Genomic DNA, 20355 nt, shown 5'->3' with positions numbered 1-20355 from the left:
TTGTCAGGGCCTGTCATACTCCACATTTATTTAGTGCCATATGCAAATTATAATAAATATAACATTATTTAATGATTATAATAAATATGTTATGTTGTGTTTCATATTAGTAGTAGTCCTGGTAGTGTGTGACAGGAAACATAGTACATTACAAGCTCATTACAGTATATGGGAAAAAAGTTTGTGGCCCTTTTTATTGCAAATGTGAGATAATTTCTTGTGACTGGCTGCTAAAGTTTAGGAGCATAATGTTTAGACCTTGTTTGTCCTGATTCAGCTGATGGTCTGCCTTATCTGACTTCAGTGTGTCTGGGACAAGGGGGGTTCAATCACTTACTGTTTGACATGGCCGGCCTGGCTGCAACTGTATCCCTATTAGAGACAATATCCCAAAAATATCAGATACAGCCAAGGTAGGATGATACTTCAATGGAAGTAATGCTGTACAATGTTCAAAATAGACATTATAAATAATTCAGGAAAAGCCATTCAGACAGCCAAGAGGTTAAGTATGGTGAATTTAAAACGTTGAGCACATTAGGAAGAAGGCCACAACTTTGTCTTTATTGCTTTAGGTTCCTCTGGGTGCCAGATCTTATTTTTGACATGTCATGTAGTTCAGCACTTTCTTAAATGTAAACATCAGTTATCAATCTGCATTGACTCAAGTACCTGAGCCAATTTTGAGGTACCTGTACTTTTTACTAACTTCCCATTGACCAGCTACATCTGTTACCATATAATATAATACTTGTGTTGTATCATTATTATAGTAGATGGGCTTGATTGCAGAACTTTGACCAGTAATGGGGATTTTCTTTTTTAATGGTATAGCTATTTTAACTCAAGTAAAATACCTGAATACCTCCTCCATCATACTCAGAAGCTTCCTATCGAGCAAAGACAATACAGGAAGAGAAACACTGGAGGGCAGCAACACGCGACCGCTGCCTGTATCAGCCTCAGAGGAAGAAGAAGACGGAAGCGGTAGGTACAAACAGAAAACAGTGCAATGTTCGGACTCTTCGGGAAAAATAAAGCTGTTAAAATTAGGAACTGTGATCAGAACAGAAAGTACGGAGTTGCAGCAAAAGATGTGAAGGAGCTGCTTAAAAAAGGCTGCAAGATATTACAGGTGAGCCCGGATTTGTCTTCAGGTTTCTTTTCAACAAGTTATCGGTTCCGCTTTCTCTTCTTCGAGCCAAGGATATGTAAAAAAAAAAAAGAAAGAAAGAAAGAAAAAGTCAACACTGTTGGTAAACAAAAGGAACACAGCTGTTAGCTGCTACACAAGTTGTTGTTTCAGGGAGCTGCGGACACGTTATTTGAACTAGTTTAGGGTCATCTTCACCTAGAATAAGATTTGGGGAATCTCCAAACTGTTTATGTTCAGACGACTTTGAGCCACAAGAGACATGCTAACATGTTCCTGACACAGTTATCTGCATGTAAGATGAGACAAAAAACTTTATTTATACTCAGGAGCTCTGCAGACACACATATTGGAGACACAAGATACATTTAATCTGAACAGACTGTGTCATAGATAGGCCTGCAATGTGAGATCTCAAAGGAGTTGACAGAACTAGAAAGAAGAAATACATTTATCACTGTAGTATCACTGTAGTCTGTATAAGTTGTCTCCAGATTGTCTGCACATTCTGTAAAAACTGTAAGATATCTTTTAATAGGAATGTAGCTGACAGTAACACAAGCCTGTCCTCACTTCAGGGCAGCCTGTTCTTTTGTCCATGGATGGGTATCACAGGTCATAGTGTAACACAATGAGTGAGAGATAGTAAGTGTTAGTGAGCTTTCCCTTTTCAATATTGTGACAAAATCCATTTAAATAAATACATTCTACCCAAATAGGCTTTGTCTGACACAATTAAAATAAAATGAACATCTTTGGGGGGATAGAAAGAGAGAATATCTCTGTTCTACCTTTAACTTGAATGTGAACATCTTATATTATTATTCTCATAAGTGTATAATCTTATGTTGTCCTTATTTCCAGTTGCCGCTTTCTGGTGCACATGTTTGTTTGTATTCTGATGGGACAAAAGTGACGGAGGAATTCTTCCCGACTCTCCCGGACAACACTGAACTTGTTCTTCTCTCCAGAGATCAGACATGGAGCGGAGGTAGGTGAATCAACCTCAGACACAATTGGGGGGGGGAGAGACAAACTGTACGTTTAGAGCCACATAGTGTTGCTGTCTGACCCTTATAAACCCTGTGCTTCTGGTTTCAGTTGTGTGTGACATTGGTCAGTTACTGAGCCCAGGCCGGTACTCCGACGGCCTCATCGAAGCGGCAAAAGGGCTCCTGTCTGATGAGCAGTCTCCTAAGAGGCGTAAAATCCTGACTGACCTGCTGCTGAACCTGGAGGATAGATCTGAGCTGGAGAGCAGAGAGGAGGATGAAGACTGGTTCAAAGGTACAAAGTCCAGTGGAGACTCTGCAGCAACACTGACATTTTTCTGTGTTTGGTAACATTGGTCGTGAAGTGATTCATATTTTCTTCTGATTAGTATTAAATGAAAGCAGAAAGAACAAATAAAAAAGTGTCTGTGGACCATAAAAAAACACTTGAGGTTTAAGTTCGTTGTTAAGTGTGGTTTCGTTTCAGGTGTCGATGCTCGGTTCAAGACAAAGTCTGCATACATGAAGTACAACTGTGAAAGCAGGATACGAGGCTACGTGAAAGAGGTGGAACTCCTGATTCTATGAATGAAACTTCAGCCGTCTGGTATCATATCCTCACGGTTTGGTTTCCTGTCTCTGTCCGCAGGTCGATGATGCCACCAAAAGCATACAGAAGGCCAAAGTCAAGGCAGAGTTTCTGAAGGCGTCAAAGTGCCTGGTGGAGATGCTGAAGACTGCAAAGTACAATGGCTGCTACTTTGACAGGACTGAAAAGGAGCCAGATCGCCTCTGTACTCGGGAAGGATGGTTTACCTGCCAGGTATTAGCTGAATTATTAAGAAAATGTAATGCAGACTACATGACTTCCGCGCAGACTGGCATGCCCCAGACACATTTTTGAAATCTGAGACCAAAACCGACTGGCACTCTGGCATCTGCCTGTCACGAATCTCTCCAATTACAACCATTTTGTAATCACTACACCTCGTCTGAGGTCAGTTGTGTTACTTATGGACCCCAATGAAAACCAAAAAAATGTTTTGCAGTGTGATTTTGACCATTTTTACAGTTAAACTCTTCTTCTCTGCTGCCTCCTCAGGGATCATTTGACCAGGAAGTGTGCCAGTCTTTCCACTCCATCAACCCGTACGGCAGCAGAGAGAGCAGGATCATCTTCAGCACATGGAATCTAGACCACAGGTTGGACACTTAAGTGGAGTTAAAAAGCATTTCATTAGAAAAAGAAAAAAAAAAAAAACAAGCCCGACCACATGGTGGGGTAATTAAATACACTGTGAAGACATCAGCCTTTTGACCCCATTTCTTCCCGTTATTAAAATGCAGTCTGTACCTGCTGTATGAGCCTTACACAGCCTTTTCACTGCTGCGTTGAAACTTTTCTTCTTAATCTGGTGTGCAGGATTGAAAAGAAGAGGTCGGTCATTCCCGCTCTGGTGGAAGCTCTGCAGAAGCACAAGAGCGCCGACGTCAACCTGAACTACTTCTACCGCCTGCTGTTCACCAGGGAAAACCTGAAGCTGGTTCACATCGTGTGCCACAAGAAAGGAGCTCACAACCTGCTGTGTGACACCAAGAAGATTTTCAGACAAGCCAGTAACACAGACAAAGGAAAACAACAGGCCAAAGGGAAGAAGAGGCGCTTGGTGTGAATATTTTTAACTCTTACTTTTATGAAGATTTGTATTAATTTGTATGAACTGTGACCACATGGTGCATTATACTGATCAGTTCTGTGAATAATTATCTCAGGTCCACTTCCACAACAAGGTGACTGTCTTTTAACCTCACTTGTTGTTGGTTTTTTTTACGTATTTATGATGTTTCTAAACCAGCTTTTATACTTTTTGGCAGTTGTTTGTTAGGGACAAGCAATGACACTGGAACAAACCTTGAAATCATGAAAAACATTTATTTGTTCTTTGTGTTGGCACAATGATGTAAAAAGCATGAATAGATTACAATGACTGCTTGAGGCATTCACTCAGTCACAGAGTTGCATAGGAGAATATGAAAAGCATTTTTGCATAAATAAGGCAGTAAAAATATATAAAACATTTGACTGTGTGGTCAGAACAATCAATATATACAAAATACTACAAGATGGGAACAGCACTAGTGCAATTACTAGGTTTAAGGGTTTGTCAGTAACCTTAATGTTATTTTTTTTTATAATACAGCGTTCGTACATGATGTCATGTTTGCAAATATGAACCAATCCTGATCAGGGAAAATTATTAGCTGCATTGATATTTATTTTTGTACAGATGTGTTGTATGTTAAGCAGCTGCCAAAATAAATGAGCATATGTGAGCGTTCACACTGTGGGTGAAAGTGGCCTTTTTTGCTCTGATGTGACTCAGATCAGATTTTTTCATGACAGTGTGAACAGAGCAAATCACATGGAATCTTTTTTTTTTTTTTTTTTTGCAATGCGACCTCAATCTCAATCAGGATACATGTGACTTTGTTACTGTAGACAATTCAGGACTGTGACCTGTTCACGCTGGAATTTGATATGGGCCACATTTAAAAAATAATGACAGCTGCCAAAGAAAAATAATTGGAATAAAAAAATCGGAATTGAGCACTAAGGCTTGCAGTGTGAACGCAGGTTAGTGAACTATGGTTCTTTCATCCTAAAACACTGAATATGTGATATTAAAAGCTCTCATCATGAAACTGCTCTTTGGCGTGTGTACCCTCCTCCTTCACCACATTTATAGTCTGAAGCCAGCACATGATATCTATGAATATGCTGCTTTTATGTGACTTTTACACTGTACATTTTATAACTTGTCACTTGTAGATTTATTATTTTAATCCAGCAGTGTTTGCCATCTCTCATGGCTAATCTCAAGCTGCAAACTTGCTCTCAAATGATGAAGCACACTGTTATGTGGACTGATTTGTCTGAATAAAGTGCTGTGCCAACACACACTCCAGATACGACAAAACACAACTGAACTAGGGGTAGCGTGAGCAGATATTCAGCAATAAATAATTAAACAAGTGCTACTGTATGTATTCATCACAGGTGGCTATACGAACCCCATTAATGTAGCTACGCTAATTATCAAGTGAAAGATAATATTCAGGCATAAGGTCAAATGTTACGGGATGGAAACAATTTGGCATTTTTGTGCATTTGGACGGTCCTCAACAAGTTCAAAATCTAAAAATTCCAAGTTCGCCATCAAGAACTTGCTTTCAAACAGTTAAAGTCATGAATACCTGTGTAAAACTTATGTGATGCTCAAGGTTTTTTTTCAGCACACAGCGGGGTACTGAAAGCAGGATTAAGGCAAATACACCCTCATAATGTTGGCCTGTCTGTGAGCGATGGTCGGCTGACAGCTGCAGATTCAGCTTCACGCTGACCGTGCTCACATCGCAGTGACTGATGAGCATGGCCACACGTGGTATATTCGTTATGACTGATTAAACTTGATTAAATGCGTTTTTCCTAAGTGCTGAGTCCAACTTCGAGTTCACCACGGTTATGAGTTCAGTCACTCCTCATTAAGCGTCCCCTCTGCCGTCGTGCTGCATACTGCTGAGGCCCGCCTCCTCTTCATCGCTGTCCTCTCGTGCGTAGTAATGTCGTCTCCTGTTCTCCCTATGACCACGGGCAGAAGTCGCCGACGATCTTTGCGGAAAGTCCTGCAGAATAAAAAAAGTCGGTGTTGTGATTCATTCAGCATGGACGTCATCTTCACCAAAACAACACAAACTGTACACATTATTGCTCAAATGTAGCCTCAGAAATATCCCTGATATAACACACTTTACACTCCATAACACAGTCTGAGCTAATCAATCACGTGCAGTAGCCGTAATGCCTCACCTGCACAGTGTCCAGGTTTCCAAAGAACTGCTCCACAGGAAGAATCTGATTACTGTCGTCATCTGGGAAGATGTTTTTGCCGGTTTCTTCACACTCCATGTCCTCGGGCTCCTGTTTGTCCGAGGTGCCGTTCACTCTGCAGCCCTCCATATCCAGCCCCGTCCTCAGCTCGTTCTCTTTGCCCTCCTGTCCTTCGAGCTCTGGTGACGCCGAGCATCTCCTCCTGCCTGCAGACTGGTGGCATTCACAGCTGATGCGAGAGAGTCTCTCCAGGGGACCGTCTGCTTTACTGTAACCGCCGACCGCTGAACTGCTCTCTGCTGCCGAGTGCCTCTTCGGACTTCTCATACATCTCCTCCTTGTCGCAGAAGCCTGGTGACAGAATGTTAAAGACCGTGGTTAGGATGATACAGTTAAAGTGTGAACTTGTTCTCTCCTGTATTCAAGTTAACAAACCTTTCTGGAGCTTTTGACCTCAGCGCTGATCTTCCTCTTTCTGGGCTTCAAGCTGTCAAGTTGACCAGGCATCTGCAAAGCAACAGAATGAGGTTTGTTTAATCCCTTGAGGCAATGTTCTGTTATAGAAATGTGTTAATGATGGTTTCAGTCGACAGGGAGGCAGCTGTCATTATCCCAGCAGCTCCGGGGCTCCTGCTAAGACTATTTAAATGTTTTCACTGAGCTTCTCTAGCTTTAACAATATCACAAGCTGGGTAACTTTCCAAAACACAGGCATGTAAGAGTGGCTTAGCTTCATTTTATTGGGCTTTTTTTAATGCGAGCCAGGTTTAAAACCTCAATTTAAGAGCATCAGGATGTTGTAAAGATGTAAAGTCTATACCAGCGAACAGATAAAGCTGGCTATCTGAGGTACGTCTGTGAGCATTTGAAAAGGCTGCCTCAGATAATCACTATGTTGTTTGAGTTTAGCATGTTAATGATGTTATGCATGGTTTTAGTCAGCTCCCAGGAAACACAAAACAACAGCAGAAGACACATAAATCTGTTACACTGTAAAAGTGGATGTAGAAAAGAGGTGCTAGTTTAAGAGATCAGTGATTCGTTATTACATAAAAAGATGGCAGAAAAGCAGCCAGCTGACAGATGTGGCGTGTAGCATGACAGCGCAGATGGACAGTGGCCTGCAAGCTTTGCCTGATAACATCTTACATTAAGGATTGTTATTTTCAGCTTTAGGTGGTTTTCTGATGTGTTTACAATGTTGAGATGTTCTGTGTACATCTGAGACAAAGATGTATGGCTGTGTAGAAATGTTGATGCTTAATTTTTCTGTCCAACATTGATGACTGTGAAAGTCTGTGGGGTATTTTCATCCGGCAACGTCTCGATATTTGTGTCCTCCACTCACATATTGAGTGACAAATTACATTTTGGATTCAGATCACACAATGTTAAAGAGGAAACAGAAACACTTCACAATTTTATACATTGTTTAAACCATTGTTCACACTCTTTAAGAAATCATTTTCCAGGAGTTTTCTCTTGACAATACAGAACAGCTCTTGCTCACACACTGCCATATAATTTACCAGCAGACATAGTGTTGACACATTTATCTCCAGTTGTATTCCTCCCTTTATAATGATGCTGGGTTCATGTTGAAGTTTACTACAGTTTTTCTCTCACCGTGACATTAATTTGGCCACAGCCCATAAGTAACAGTTCAAAACAAGTAGAGTTTGTTTAAGAAAGTTTTCAGAAAATGTATCTTGTCGAAAGTGAAGGTGTTCGTTGAGACGTTAATTCTAGTGATGGCAGTGTGACACTGAAGCTTCGATACGTGCTTCGAACCCTGAACTACAACTCCATAGAACCACTGCTTCAAAGCTTGCTTTGGTCCGAAAAAAAATCACGTGACAAATGACGTCCGAAGCAGCAACTGTTTCGTTGCCTGAATGAATCAGCTGACTGGTTCGTGGTCCAATCAGGTGATTCACTGCCCCGATTCCGACAGGTGACAGGTTGAGACAGTTTTGACAGGTTGAAACAGTTTTGAATTTGAGCGCCATTAACACTTTATAAACGCTCTAAACAATGCACAATTTGTGGGTTGTTATCGTAGTTGGAGAGTTATTGCGTTTGTATTGATTCATTGCGTTTGTATTGATTCATTGCGTTTGTATTGATTCATTGCGTTTGTATTGATTCATTATGGAGCCAGCCAGGAAGAGAGGTCGTTCTAACATGTGGGAACACTTCAATTTGGTCGCTCCTGATAAGGTAGGTGTGCTGTTTAATATGTAAAGTAGTAAAAGTAAAGTTACATATACAACAGTAACTACCAGTACACTACTATAGCTATGGTCCATCTCAAGTTTATATTAAGTAGCAACACACTAAAATAATGTGTATGATTAGTGTAGCCATTAGGCTATAGCTGTATAGACATTTTTATTTACAAATTGCTTTCTCTACAGGTCCAATGGCAATACTTCCTCCATGATAAGGCACTTCACTGCCAAGCATGGAGCTGCTGTGAACCAGGGCAACACAAATCAAGGTATGTATTATATCATTATTAACTAGACACACTAACACAATATGATATGACTGTATTCCATGACTCATAGACCTGCTTCATAGAAATGCAATTTCACATAAATCCTTATTTTCTTTCTTTCTTTCTTTCTTTCTTTCTTTCTTTCTTTCTTTCTTAGTGGACCAAAAGCGAAAGCTAGATGAAGCTCTTGTCAATATGGTGGTGAAAGACTCGCAGCCTTTTTCCATCGTGGATGACTGTGGCTTCAAGGAGTTTGTGGCATTACTTGATCCCACATATAGTCTTCCATCCCGACGGGCTCTGAAGAACATGGTGGTTCAGAGGTATGAGGTGGAGAAAACAAAGGCCAAGGCTGTAATTCAGAGGGTAGAGGCTGTGAGCCTGACTGCGGATATGTGGACCTCCATTAATATGGACGCATATCTAGCAGTGACGTGCCATTATCTGGATGAGTCTGTGAAGCTGGCCACAGTGCTTTTGGGAGTGTTGCCTTTCCCTGAAGCCCATACAGCTGCCAACATTACTGCTGCAACGAGGTCTCTCATGGAAGAATGGAGCATTGAAGGCAAAGTAACATCAATTGCAGGACCTAACATGGTTGCCTCTGTCAGAAGCTTAAATTTAAGACATGCACTTTGCTTTGCTCATTCGCTTAATTTAGTGGTGAAGAAGTCTCTTGATGCGACTCCTGGCCTACAAGACCTTCGCACAAGGGCACGCAAAGTGGTCACACTTTTTAAAACCAGCACAACAGCAAGAGAAAAGCTCAAAGAAGTGCAGGAGCAGATGAACCGTCCTGTAATGAAGCTGATTCAGGAGGTGGACACACGCTGGAACAGCACCTTCCTAATGCTGCAACGTCTTTTTAAAGAGAGACAGTCAGTGGGGGCAGCTCTTGCAACGCTGAAAACAGATGTGAGACCTCTGTCCTCCGAGGAATATGAGACAGCTTCTGCATGCCTGCAATTGCTGGGCCCCTTTTACCAGGCAACAGTAGAGCTGTCAGAGGAGAAGAGGGTCTCAGGGTCAAAGGTCATCCCTATGATAAAGATGTTGATGCTGTACTTATATGACACAGTGGGAAACATAAGCCATGACACTGCAAAACAACTGGGACAGAACTTGGTGTCGGTGATGCTCAACAAATTTGACACAACAGAGAACCAAACTGCACTGAACCTGTCAACATTGCTGGACCCAAGATTTAAAACCCTAGGCTTTTACAACCAAGTACAAGCACAATCCTCAGTAAAACGCCTGACTGCACAGTGTTCCCAGGTAATAAGAGACACCCCTACTGAGGAACAGCCTTCCACATCAGATCAACCAGCAAATGTTGGAAATCCACCATCCACAGGTAATGTTATAATAGAGTAGTAAATAAGTATAAAGTAAATAAGTAGTTAAATTAGATAAAAATTGAAAGCTTTCAGTACTGATGACTGCCATCATGTTTGTCTTTCAGATATTAACCTTTGGGCAACTTTGGATAGAGATGCGTCTGAAGCCAGGAGGGCAAGGAATGCCACAGCTGATGCCACAGTAGAGGTGCAGCGGTACATGGTTGACCCACCACTGGAAAGATCTGAAGATCCACTAGATTACTGGTCCAAACATCGAAATGTGTACCCTCATTTGTATATATTGGCGAAACAATTTTTATGCACACCAGCATCAAGTGTTCCATGTGAGCGAGTATTCTCCAAATGTGGAGAAATCGTGAGCAAAAAAAGGAACCGGCTCAATCCAAAAACCGTTGAAAAAATAATGTACCTTAATAAAAATCTTTGACTGTTCCCAATCCCCTCCTGTCATAGTTACACAAGCACACCCCAACCTATTCAATATTTCCCCAGCATTCTCTCCTCAATAACATAATACACACATTCATCAATCTTTATTTGTAAATAGAACATGATATAGATAAGAATTTTCAAAGCAAATACACTTTAAATCCCTGGGTGATCAAAGCAAACATGCTTCAGAACAAGAGGTGTTTTCTACAAAAACACTGCTCGCTAGATGGGTGCGTGTGCGTGCATGCGAGTATGTAATTAAAAGCCTCATGTCCATCAACTAGCCTTCCTAATTTGACTGCAGCCTTGCACTTTGCCAGTAGAGGTCACTGTAACTGAAGCTTCAAGTAGTGAACCCATTTTTGAAACAATTGGCTCAAGTGGTTCAGTGCTTCACAAAAGCTTCATTTGCCCATCACTAGTTAATTCTACGTGCAACAAACACTTTTATTTTGTAGGAGATGAATTATGAACACAGTTAACATTGCTGTGCATGTAGGAGCTCTGAGTGAGGGGCTGAGATAAAACTACATTTTTCCAGGACAACATACATTATTTCCAGGATATTTGTTCACGTGTATCAATGTCCAGATGTTTCCATGACTGGAAACTACTCTCTAAATGTCCAAGATTTCCATGACGCGTGGGGACCCTGAATGTAACATCACACGACGACTCAGAAACCTCCAATAAATTAACTTTATTCCTTTAACGTTACATTTAACGTTAGTTCTAACCAGAATACGCAGAACTGAAGTTCGTACAATACATTTCCAGGCGCACAGTCGGTAAACAAGACATCATGGCGAGATAACTCAGGTCATGCATCATAAACAAACGAGTCACATGGCACAACAACGACTTCAGCGTCGTCTGAGGTTACAATGACACAAACTTGGATGTGATGGGAAACGTTAAGTTCTCACAGGAGTTAGTTGGGGTTAGTTATCAAAACCGCGTCTGATAATCGACCTCGATATATCAGCTACAACTTAGCTAATATAGTGCTAGCTGGAAAGCTATAAGCTGCCGCCGGCAACTCGTTCACAAGCATAGCAGCCGGTAACATATATATAATATATATAGTCTCGCTATACCCTTACCTTGTGCACCATTTGCCGGCGTAATGCTTCTGTATTTGAGCGACCCCGAGACTGAAGTTTCGACTCTCTTGTTGGTTGTTAGCTTTCAGAGCAGTCGAACTACCTAACCACAGTAATTGAACGATATGTGGAGTCGTATTTCCTGTTGCTGAGGTTCACGCAGAGGTCAGAGAGTCTCCGTCCATACTGCAGTGTTACCGTCTGCTCCAGCTGGCTCTGTGTTATATGTCTAAAGTTTCTGCTTGACTACTTTACGTAAATACATTATGTTGACATTTCTAAGACTTGATACACCCCCGCTATCCATCCTTACAAGATTTTCCATGGTTTTATTTTGAAGGCCAACTCGCCCGCTTCCGCTTTTCCGCCCTCTCACTCAATACTTGTACTGTTAGCTCATCATAAGGTGGACCTCCTTTCTACTCTGTGCTACATGTAAAGATATGTACACGATAAACCGTGTTTGTGTCGGTGTACATATGTGAGGAGACTGCTTTAGTTGACTCGGTTTACAGCGCTGGGTTTGGGTCGGTTTTGGTTTAAGTGGGTCATGTGAGGTGACTACTCGACAGGCAGGGTGGAAACAAAGTGTAACTCCAGAGACTGTCCACAAGAGGCTGCTAGAGGCTTTCTAAGTCCACCCTCTGTGCGGTAAATGCGTTTGGTGACATAATAACGACTTATTATTGGAGAATTGGTTCTTAAAAAACTGCGTCGTACTGTTTGACCACTTACTCCACTCCGATATCCAATATCTATTCCAATATCCACTCCAGTGACACCAAAATGCCATTTGATGGCATTATTTGGGGATATAAAGGACACTTGTAATGTTTAGTTTCTATGTTGTTGATGTAAAATTGCTGTTTCATTTTCTAATCACATACTGAGATAGAATAGTTGACCCTTGAAGTTGAAGTTTGTAGTTGCCCTTTAAATACCTGTTAACAGATTAGGTGAGAGAAGTCACATTTACTACCCAACAATACTACCCAGCTAAATCATTTGTTTTTCCTGTGTGAGTACATTTCTGAAACAACTGATCATCTGTTTTGTCCTTTTATCCACACTGGGAAGATTTTTTTTTTTTCTTAAAGGGACAGTGAAAGCAAATATTTTACAGGCTAATTCATCTTATTTTTAAATGGTCTTACTTGTAATTAAAATTAACTTTTGGGTAAAGTTTTCCAGTGCTTTATTTACTATATATTCAGTATGCCTTTGCTCTGCTCTCCGCTTGTTTTATTGTGCTCATCTATAGTATATTTAAAGTTGATAAAAGGTCATTGTTAAATTGTTTTTTATTATTTCCAAATAATCCCTGTTGTATTTTGTATGTGATTATTACCGGATGGGGCCAGATGTATAAGGATGTAGCTTCGCCTTTTCCCACAGAACTATTCCACCCTTCAGAGCAGTTTTCAAGAGACAGCGGAGGTTGAAACGATGAGGTGGACATACAAATAAAAGGGAGATGTAACCCCTAGAATAAAACATGGTTTATGGTTGTTATGTAGTTAGTCTACACAGGGTTCTGAAAAATGTTATTCAGAGGCGCATTTATCATGTTAATTTTTTTATTTATTTATGAGTGATGAATTTTAGCATTATTTCTGTTTACCTTAAGCCTTCCCTGTTAATGAAAATATCATTAACAAACATTTTCATTCACCCCTGAGCTGTGAAGCACTGTTTATGTCAGCATGAGCTCTGTAGAATAATCACTGATCATTGCTCTGATGTTCAGTAATGGTGATTGAGACTTCCCCAGGTTGATGGGTTGCAGGTACATGTGACAGATTATTGGTATGGGCGCGATGAATAACTCCAGCTGTGCGTAACGGTCGCGCGTAATGACAGCTCTGTTGGTCAACCTCGCTGAATAAACACAATCAGTTGTACCTTTTCTCATTGACAGGTCTACTGAGTGCTAATGATGAATGAGTAGTGGAGCTGGCACAAGTGTCTATATGCAAACGGATGATTGAGGGCGTATCTGTGTCCATAATTGTAAATGGAAAAGCAGTTGCACAATGATTGACATTTATAAATCAGACTCAGGCGTACGAACAGATGTATTAATCTGACGACGATTGAAATAATCATTATAAGTACAGAGAAAGAAAAGTTTTATTTATCTGTCCCTTTGTGAGTGTGAGGAATGGAAAACCTGCTGATCCCAGACCAGTGTGGCTCATTAGGGGGAGGAGATATTTAGAAGGAGGGGGGGGTTCTGAGAGAGGGAGAGAGAGGTCTCCTGCAGCAGGTCTCCAATCAGTTTGTGTAGAAACAGAGGACGGAGAAGAGGAAGCCCGGGGACATGCTGCGTATCCTTCATCATTCCCCCGCACCCAGAGGCGACGCATGACTCCTGAGTGCCGTCATGGGCAAAAGAGGCCCCGGGGCCAGTTCAGTGTCAGCGGTCTCACGTAGCCGAGGACGCGACCTCTGGTGTCCAAAAGAGCAGGGACGGCGGTGGTGGACTCCATCACAGTTGTGAAACACTATGAAGGCAAAAGGTACAGAGTGTGAGGGTCTCTGGGCGCCGCAGTGAGAGCCATGGATCACCTTTTCCGGAGGAAGCGGGTCGGTCTGCTGAAGCCCCTGCTGAGTCTGTCTCTAGTGTTCGCCTCTTTCCTCATGATCCACAAGCTGAAACTGGCAGAGAAGGACGGAGTGGGGGTTAAACACGCCAGGGAGACCGGCTGGTGCGGCTCGGAGTGTTTTTCATTCAAGAAGGGGGTCGTGAAAAATAGTTTGGGGAGCTCGGAGTCTCCGGCGCTAAGCAACGTTTTGGACGCGCATCGGGTCTCCAATGTGACCCCGGCTTCCTGGGACGCACAGGTTCTCAACTGCAGCGAGGACGCGTCGGTGAGGACCCAGGACTGGTTCCGGCGCCTGGACCCGAGATTTCACCAGTTCGTCCTGCACAGACACTGCAGGTACTTCCCCATGCTCATCAACCACCCGGAGAAATGCGCGGACGGAGAGGTGCACCTCCTCATGGTGGTCAAATCCGTTATCGAGCAGCACGACCGGCGGGAGGCGGTGCGCAAAACCTGGGGCAAAGAGCACACGGTGGATGGGAAGAAAATCAAAACTTTATTTCTTTTGGGGAGCCCGACGACCGGCAAAGACACCAAGAACCTCCAGAAACTGATCGAGTACGAGGACCGGATCTACGGGGACATCCTCCAGTGGGACTTTATGGACACTTTCTTCAACCTGACCCTGAAGGAGGTCAACTTTCTCAAGTGGTTTGACATCTACTGCTCCGGGGTGCAGTTCATATTCAAAGGAGATGATGATGTGTTTGTGAACACGCGCAACCTGCTGGAGCTCATCGGCTTCAAGGTGGACGAGCGCAAAGAAGCAGACCTGTTTGTGGGGGACACCATCTCCAAGGCGATCCCGATCCGAAACCGGCAGAGCAAATACTACATCCCCAAAGAGCTGTACGATAAGCCATATCCCCCTTACGTCGGAGGTGGGGGGTTTCTGATGTCCTCCCAGCTGGCCAGGAGGCTCTTCGTGGTCTCGGAGGACCTGGAGTTGTACCCGATTGACGACGTGTTTTTGGGGATGTGCCTGCAGAAGCTGCACTTGGCCCCTGAGTTGCACCCGGGCTTCAGGACCTTCGGCATCACCAGGCGCAGGGTGAGCCCCATGAACAGCGAGCCCTGCTTTTATAAAAACCTGATCGTGGTGCACAAGCTGAGCGCGCAGGAGCTGCTCAGGATGTGGAGCGTGGTGCACAACGCGGAACTGATATGCGCTCAGAAGACCTCCATATGATTGTTAATGAATCAATTCTCCTAAAGCCGAACTGGCAGCCGGGATACGTAGAAGACCATCATAGATCGTGATCTTTACTCAATCTGCTGATTTCTCATAGCAAACAGCTGTGATACAAAAATGTATGTTTTCATCAAAACTGTTTTTATTCAGTCAACATTTCAGTGTTCACTAATTTGAACTTTTTCTATATGTCAGATTAAAAAGGTTGGGTTTCCTCTCCACTAGTCCTCCTGATACTCCCTGTACTCATACTATTTTTTTCCATTTTGTGAAACCACTACCACACAACTCCACACTGTGCCAGAGTCCCAGGAAGGTTTGTAGGTTCCTGATTCTTGGTGCCATTTCAGCTTGGAGTTCATTAATGTTCATCTGTGATCAAGTGTTGATGTAAGATACATGGCTGTAATGGTTTTAGTGCGCGTTTGTGCAGGCATGAATAAGACTTGACTTGTTACATCCAGGTGTTCCTCTCAAACTGCTGATTTTATTGTCAATTTCTGATTTTAAGTTAATGATGTTGGACTCTCAGCACAAAACAAACAGCTGCCTTCATTGGGGAGTGATGACTTTGTAGGGTACTGACATTGTACAAATCAAATGATTTGATTTTTTGTAAGTTAATATATTATTTTATTCCACCTTTTATTTTTTAAGTGTTAGTTCATTTCTGTATAATTTCCAGAAGCAGGCCAAAAACTAAAGAAACTAAATGGCTGTAATACTGTAGATTTGTGTATGATAGTGTAAATAAAGTCTGTCGGCTTTGTAAATACAGACTTATGATCGGGACTTATGATTCATATCGATGTGTGCACACTTATTACTGGGGGAGGTTTGGAATAAGACTTTTTGATTGTCATGTGAAACCACACCTGCAATGTTGAGCTTCATGTAGCTTTATTTAAACAAATACAGAAAAAATAGCCATTTCATGCCAAAATTATTATTATTATTATTCAGAAAATACTGACTACTATGCACATAAAAAACACCATAAAATATCCACTGTTGCAATAGTCCTCAATACAGACGCATAATAAAGTCAACTTGACGTATTAGAAACCAAATATACTCTCTTATATACCAGCTATATGGATGTTGCTTCTCCACTGATACAACAGTTAGTGTTATCATACACATTAATGAAGAATTTGCCTTTCTAATGTTACAATTTGCCTCGGACGGAGTTTTAAGGATCTTTCAGTTCTTGGCTGCAGATGAATCACAGATATATTACAGTCAGCATCGTCATAACACTGTGTTGTACAAACAGAAGTAGCAACATTATATCGTTATCTATTCTTAAAGTTCTTAAAGAATGTGTGAAGTGCTTCAAAGTGTTTGCTGGGGTTAAAGTTATATTCAGCAGAAATCAAGTGGACTTGAAGAAAAACAGGCGCTACACAAATTCTACTGTATACAGTACATTAATCTCCATTTTATTTGAATAGTTCTGTTGGGTTAAAAGGTGTACGTTCTGTCACTAGTCTAGTAGAGCATATAAAACTGTGCTATCTACTCAAGATTGTCAGTAGGCAATAAGCAGGAAAATAAATTATGTCCATATTATACTGAAATATCAGCGCTAAAGCATCATCATCCCTTTGGCAAAGTGCTACTTCGTTCCCTCTATATAATCTATTTAAGACAAGAAATGAAAATGTAAACAGACAGCAAAGCTACACTCAGGTTGCCGACGGATTTAGTACTAAAGCTTCGTCTGCTGGAGGGTTGCCAAGTGAGGAAAAGACTTGTGCTTGTAACTAAAGCTCCTTCGTCCTCTCCTCTCTTCCCATTACGCCTCCTACGAGGAGTGTTGTTTGTCATCATCCTCTGATGAGATGTAGTGATTGATTACATATTTAATGATACTACACTGGTTATCCATGGGTTTTATGTATATCCTGGGTTTTACTGAAGGGTTGTGATGATTTGAAACAATACTGAAAGCCATTTTTTTTATGGAATAACTGTCAATTATTACCATCTTTTAATAAAATGTTCACATGTATAGCAGCGTTGGAGAGCTTGTGCAGCTTTAAAGAGAACCCTCACACATTTTTTACAGAAAAGGTTCATTTACTAGCCGGTGAGAACGGTTGTAGAATGTTTTCTGCGGCTCTGGAGGAGCTTTTTCAAGTCTGAGAAAATAACACTGAAGATGTCATAGTGATGTCATCAGGGTTACCTCAGCTTGGGCTCGGAAACAATCATTTATGAGAGAAAGCCTGCACTGTGTTGAATCTGTAAGATGTGGGTATTTACCAGACTCACAGGGTCTAACAAGAAGATGACATTAGCGACTAAAAGCCAGGATATGTCTTCCAGTGCGGCCTCCATTTTGACTGTTCTTTTAAAAATCTGTCTCTTTTGAGTCACTCAAACTTATGGAAGAACAATATTTTATCAATGGACGACCCCTTTAAAAACTGTCCCCACCACGGAGGCTCCAAACGGCAGTGAGCAATATGAAAAATACGCCTCAAACCTGGAAGGAGTAAAGTAAGGAGATCTCGACAGACAGCACACAGTGTGCTCATGTTCACTGGCCCGGCAGGTGTGTGACAGCAGAGGTTTAACATATAGACAAAAGAGGCAAGAGCTCTAATATTGGTCCAGCTGTCTCTATTCTGTGTGGACCTTCTGTCACTGACCATAACAGGACTAGAATGTAATTAGATTTAATACAGTGTCTCAATAAATGGATACAACACCACATTGTATTGCCAGTTTGTGCAGACGGGTATATTTTAGTCATTTTTTTATATGGCTTGAATGAAAAATCTGTATTGGCCTTTAAAATCTTATTGCAAATGTCAGTGAAAACATCTGAAACCTGTTCTCTGAAAGTGCTGTTATGCAGGAACGTGGGAGCGGGACATATGGGCGTGGGGTGGAATTACTACAGGGATGTTTGTTACTGTTGGGTTCCTCCTCCTGGTATCCACTGGGTGCTTAGAACCAGTTTCAGTGCTTTCCTGGTGTATATCCTTTGGCCAGAGGTGCCAGGGCTGGGATCCGACTGCCTCTGCCCATGGGTCTGGGTCTGGCTCTGGCCCCAACCGACCAGGACTGCTTCAGCTTGGCTCCACCAACAGCCCTGCCTGGACACACACACACACACACACACACACAATTACATTCTTACAGTAAATCTTTGTAAGAACTTTAACCCGAGGACACTCCTTGTGTACTATTTACCACTAAACAAAGCATTACCTGTGATATTAGTATAAACAGGGAGGTTTCACAATGTGGGCAGGGTGTGGTGATGTGGCGGCATCTACAGTCCTGCTCACCATTATTGGCACCCCTTCATTTTTTGCATAACCTCTACAATATCTTCAGAAATAAATAGAAATGTACCAAATTTATATCATCAGGACCTTTTAATTGGAGGTCCAAAGTAATTTAACAAAGAAAATTGTTTTTTCAACTTACATATTGTGATTTCAAAGAAGAAACAGAAAAAACAGCATGTGCAGCAATAATGGCACCCCTCTTCAATATTTGGTTGCACACCCGTTGGCAGTGATGACAGCCTCCAAACGTTTCTTGTAGCCATCTATAAGCTTCTTGCACTTCTCAGCTGGTATTTTCTACTAACTCTTTCTTTGCAAATTGTTCAAGCTTTTGAACTATTGCAGGTTTCTTTTCCCCAATGGCAGATTTCAGCTCATACCAAAGATTTTCAATCGGATTGAGATCAGGACTCATTGCTGGCCATTTTAAAACAGTCCATTTTTTCCTTTTCAACCATTCCTGCATGCTTTTGGATGTGTGCTTTGGGTCTTTGTCTTGCTGGAGGACCCATGATCTTCGACTCAAACCAAGTTTTCCTACACTGGGTAGGACATTTCGCTCTAAAATCTCTTGATAATTCTCTGATTTCATGATTCCTGTGATACGGTCAAGGCCTCCAGTACCAGATGCAGCAAAGCAGCCCCACAGCATTATGGATCCTCCACCATGCTTAACTGTTGGTAGGGTGTTCTTTTCCTTGTAGGCTTCATTGCACCGTCTGTAAACAAACTGTTGGTGTGCATTGCCAAAAAGCTCTATTTATTTAATCTGTCCACAGAACAGAAGGAATTGTGGTTTGTCCAGGTACTCTTTGGCAAAGATGAGTCGTTCCTTTTTATGTCTTTTCCTCAGCAATGGTGTCTTCCTTGGCCTTTGCCCATGAAGCCCTGTTTGGTTTAGTGTGCAGCGTATGATACTTGTTGAAACCATGACCCCAGACTGTTCCAGGTTGGCCTTCAGGTCTTTGGATGTTTGACGTGGTGTTTTGTCCACCATTCGCACCAACCTTCGAAGACTTCTCTCATCAATTTTTCTCTTCCCCCCCACGTCCAGGGAGGTTCTTGACAGTTCCATGCTTGGCAAACTTCTTAATAACATTATGCACTGTTCAAACAGGGATACCAAGGTCTTTGGAGATGGCCTTATACCCTTTGGAAGTCTTGTGTTTGCTTATTATCGCTCTTCTGATGTCCTCAGACAGCTCATTTGTCTTGTCTTGTGAAGGGGATAACGGATGGCTTTTTAAAACACGGAAGTCATCATTCATTGGCTAATTCATGTCACATGGGCACAGACAATTTATCACAGGTGATTCTCATTTGTGATTTACCACAGGTGAGTCACAATGTGTTTCCATACTGATTTACAGCAAAGGGTGCCAATACCAGTGACACAGCAAGCTTTAAGTTTTTCTATTTTGTCCTCCCATTGTTTATTGTTTTAAATTGTTGTTTATCATTTGCTCTTTTGTATCAAACACGAGTTCTCTATAGAACAGAAATGTTTCACTTGATTCATTTTTTTCAGAAGATATTCCACATTATATACTTAAACTTCATGGGTGCCAATAATGGTGAGCAGGACTGTATCAATATACAGTAAGCTACGTGTTCTGTCAGCCTATTAGTGGAATTAGAAAAATGTCAGATAGTTCACAGATTATTGACCTAATTAAAAGCAGGAAGCCTGTTATCTCTTAACCAAATAAATCAAGATACAGGATGTTTTCAGTTGCTTAGCACCTTTGATAAACTATTTCCTGGGGGAAAACCCTGAGAAGCATCCATTGGTGATCGATGGTCCCTTCAGAGTGTTAAC

At 41.8% G+C, this 20355-nt stretch overlaps 4 protein-coding genes across 7 annotated transcripts in view; 2 read left to right on the top strand and 2 right to left on the bottom strand.

Moving 5' to 3' along the window:
• Positions 1–963: 963 nt before the first annotated feature.
• On the top strand, positions 964–4848 carry dffb (DNA fragmentation factor, beta polypeptide (caspase-activated DNase)). Its single transcript, XM_051424909.1, has 7 exons — positions 964–1135; positions 2018–2144; positions 2255–2440; positions 2633–2712; positions 2795–2968; positions 3248–3348; positions 3569–4848. The coding sequence occupies exons 1-7, from the start codon at positions 1013–1015 to the stop codon at positions 3816–3818; spliced, it is 1041 nt and encodes a 346-aa protein (XP_051280869.1). The 5' UTR covers positions 964–1012; the 3' UTR covers positions 3819–4848.
• cunh1orf174 (chromosome unknown C1orf174 homolog) lies at positions 4059–11730 on the bottom strand. Its single transcript, XM_051424917.1, has 4 exons — positions 11434–11730; positions 6470–6541; positions 6014–6385; positions 4059–5829 (listed from the first exon to the last, which is right to left on the bottom strand). Exons 1-4 carry the CDS (start codon positions 11443–11445, stop codon positions 5689–5691), a joined length of 597 nt encoding a protein of 198 aa, XP_051280877.1. The 5' UTR covers positions 11446–11730; the 3' UTR covers positions 4059–5688.
• A 1934-nt stretch (positions 11731–13664) lies between these two features.
• b3gnt7l (UDP-GlcNAc:betaGal beta-1,3-N-acetylglucosaminyltransferase 7, like) lies at positions 13665–16008 on the top strand. The gene has a single exon (XM_051424905.1). The coding sequence runs from the start codon at positions 13993–13995 to the stop codon at positions 15226–15228; it is 1236 nt and encodes a 411-aa protein (XP_051280865.1). The 5' UTR covers positions 13665–13992; the 3' UTR covers positions 15229–16008.
• Positions 16009–16114: 106 nt separating this feature from the next.
• Positions 16115–20355, bottom strand: part of cep104 (centrosomal protein 104) — a 34497-nt gene continuing 30256 nt past the window's right edge. For all 4 annotated transcript variants that reach the window (XM_051424894.1, XM_051424895.1, XM_051424896.1 and 1 more), the window contains one exon: positions 16115–18338. In XM_051424894.1, the coding sequence (XP_051280854.1) occupies positions 18202–18338 (137 nt within the window). In that variant the 3' untranslated portion in view covers positions 16115–18201. The remainder of the gene's footprint in view (positions 18339–20355) is intronic.

This window comes from Dicentrarchus labrax, unplaced genomic scaffold, assembly GCF_905237075.1.
Source record: "Dicentrarchus labrax unplaced genomic scaffold, dlabrax2021, whole genome shotgun sequence".
NCBI lineage: Eukaryota > Metazoa > Chordata > Actinopteri > Moronidae > Dicentrarchus > Dicentrarchus labrax.
The sequence above is the reverse complement of the archived record's forward strand: the minus strand, read 5'-3'. Positions and strand labels throughout refer to the sequence as shown.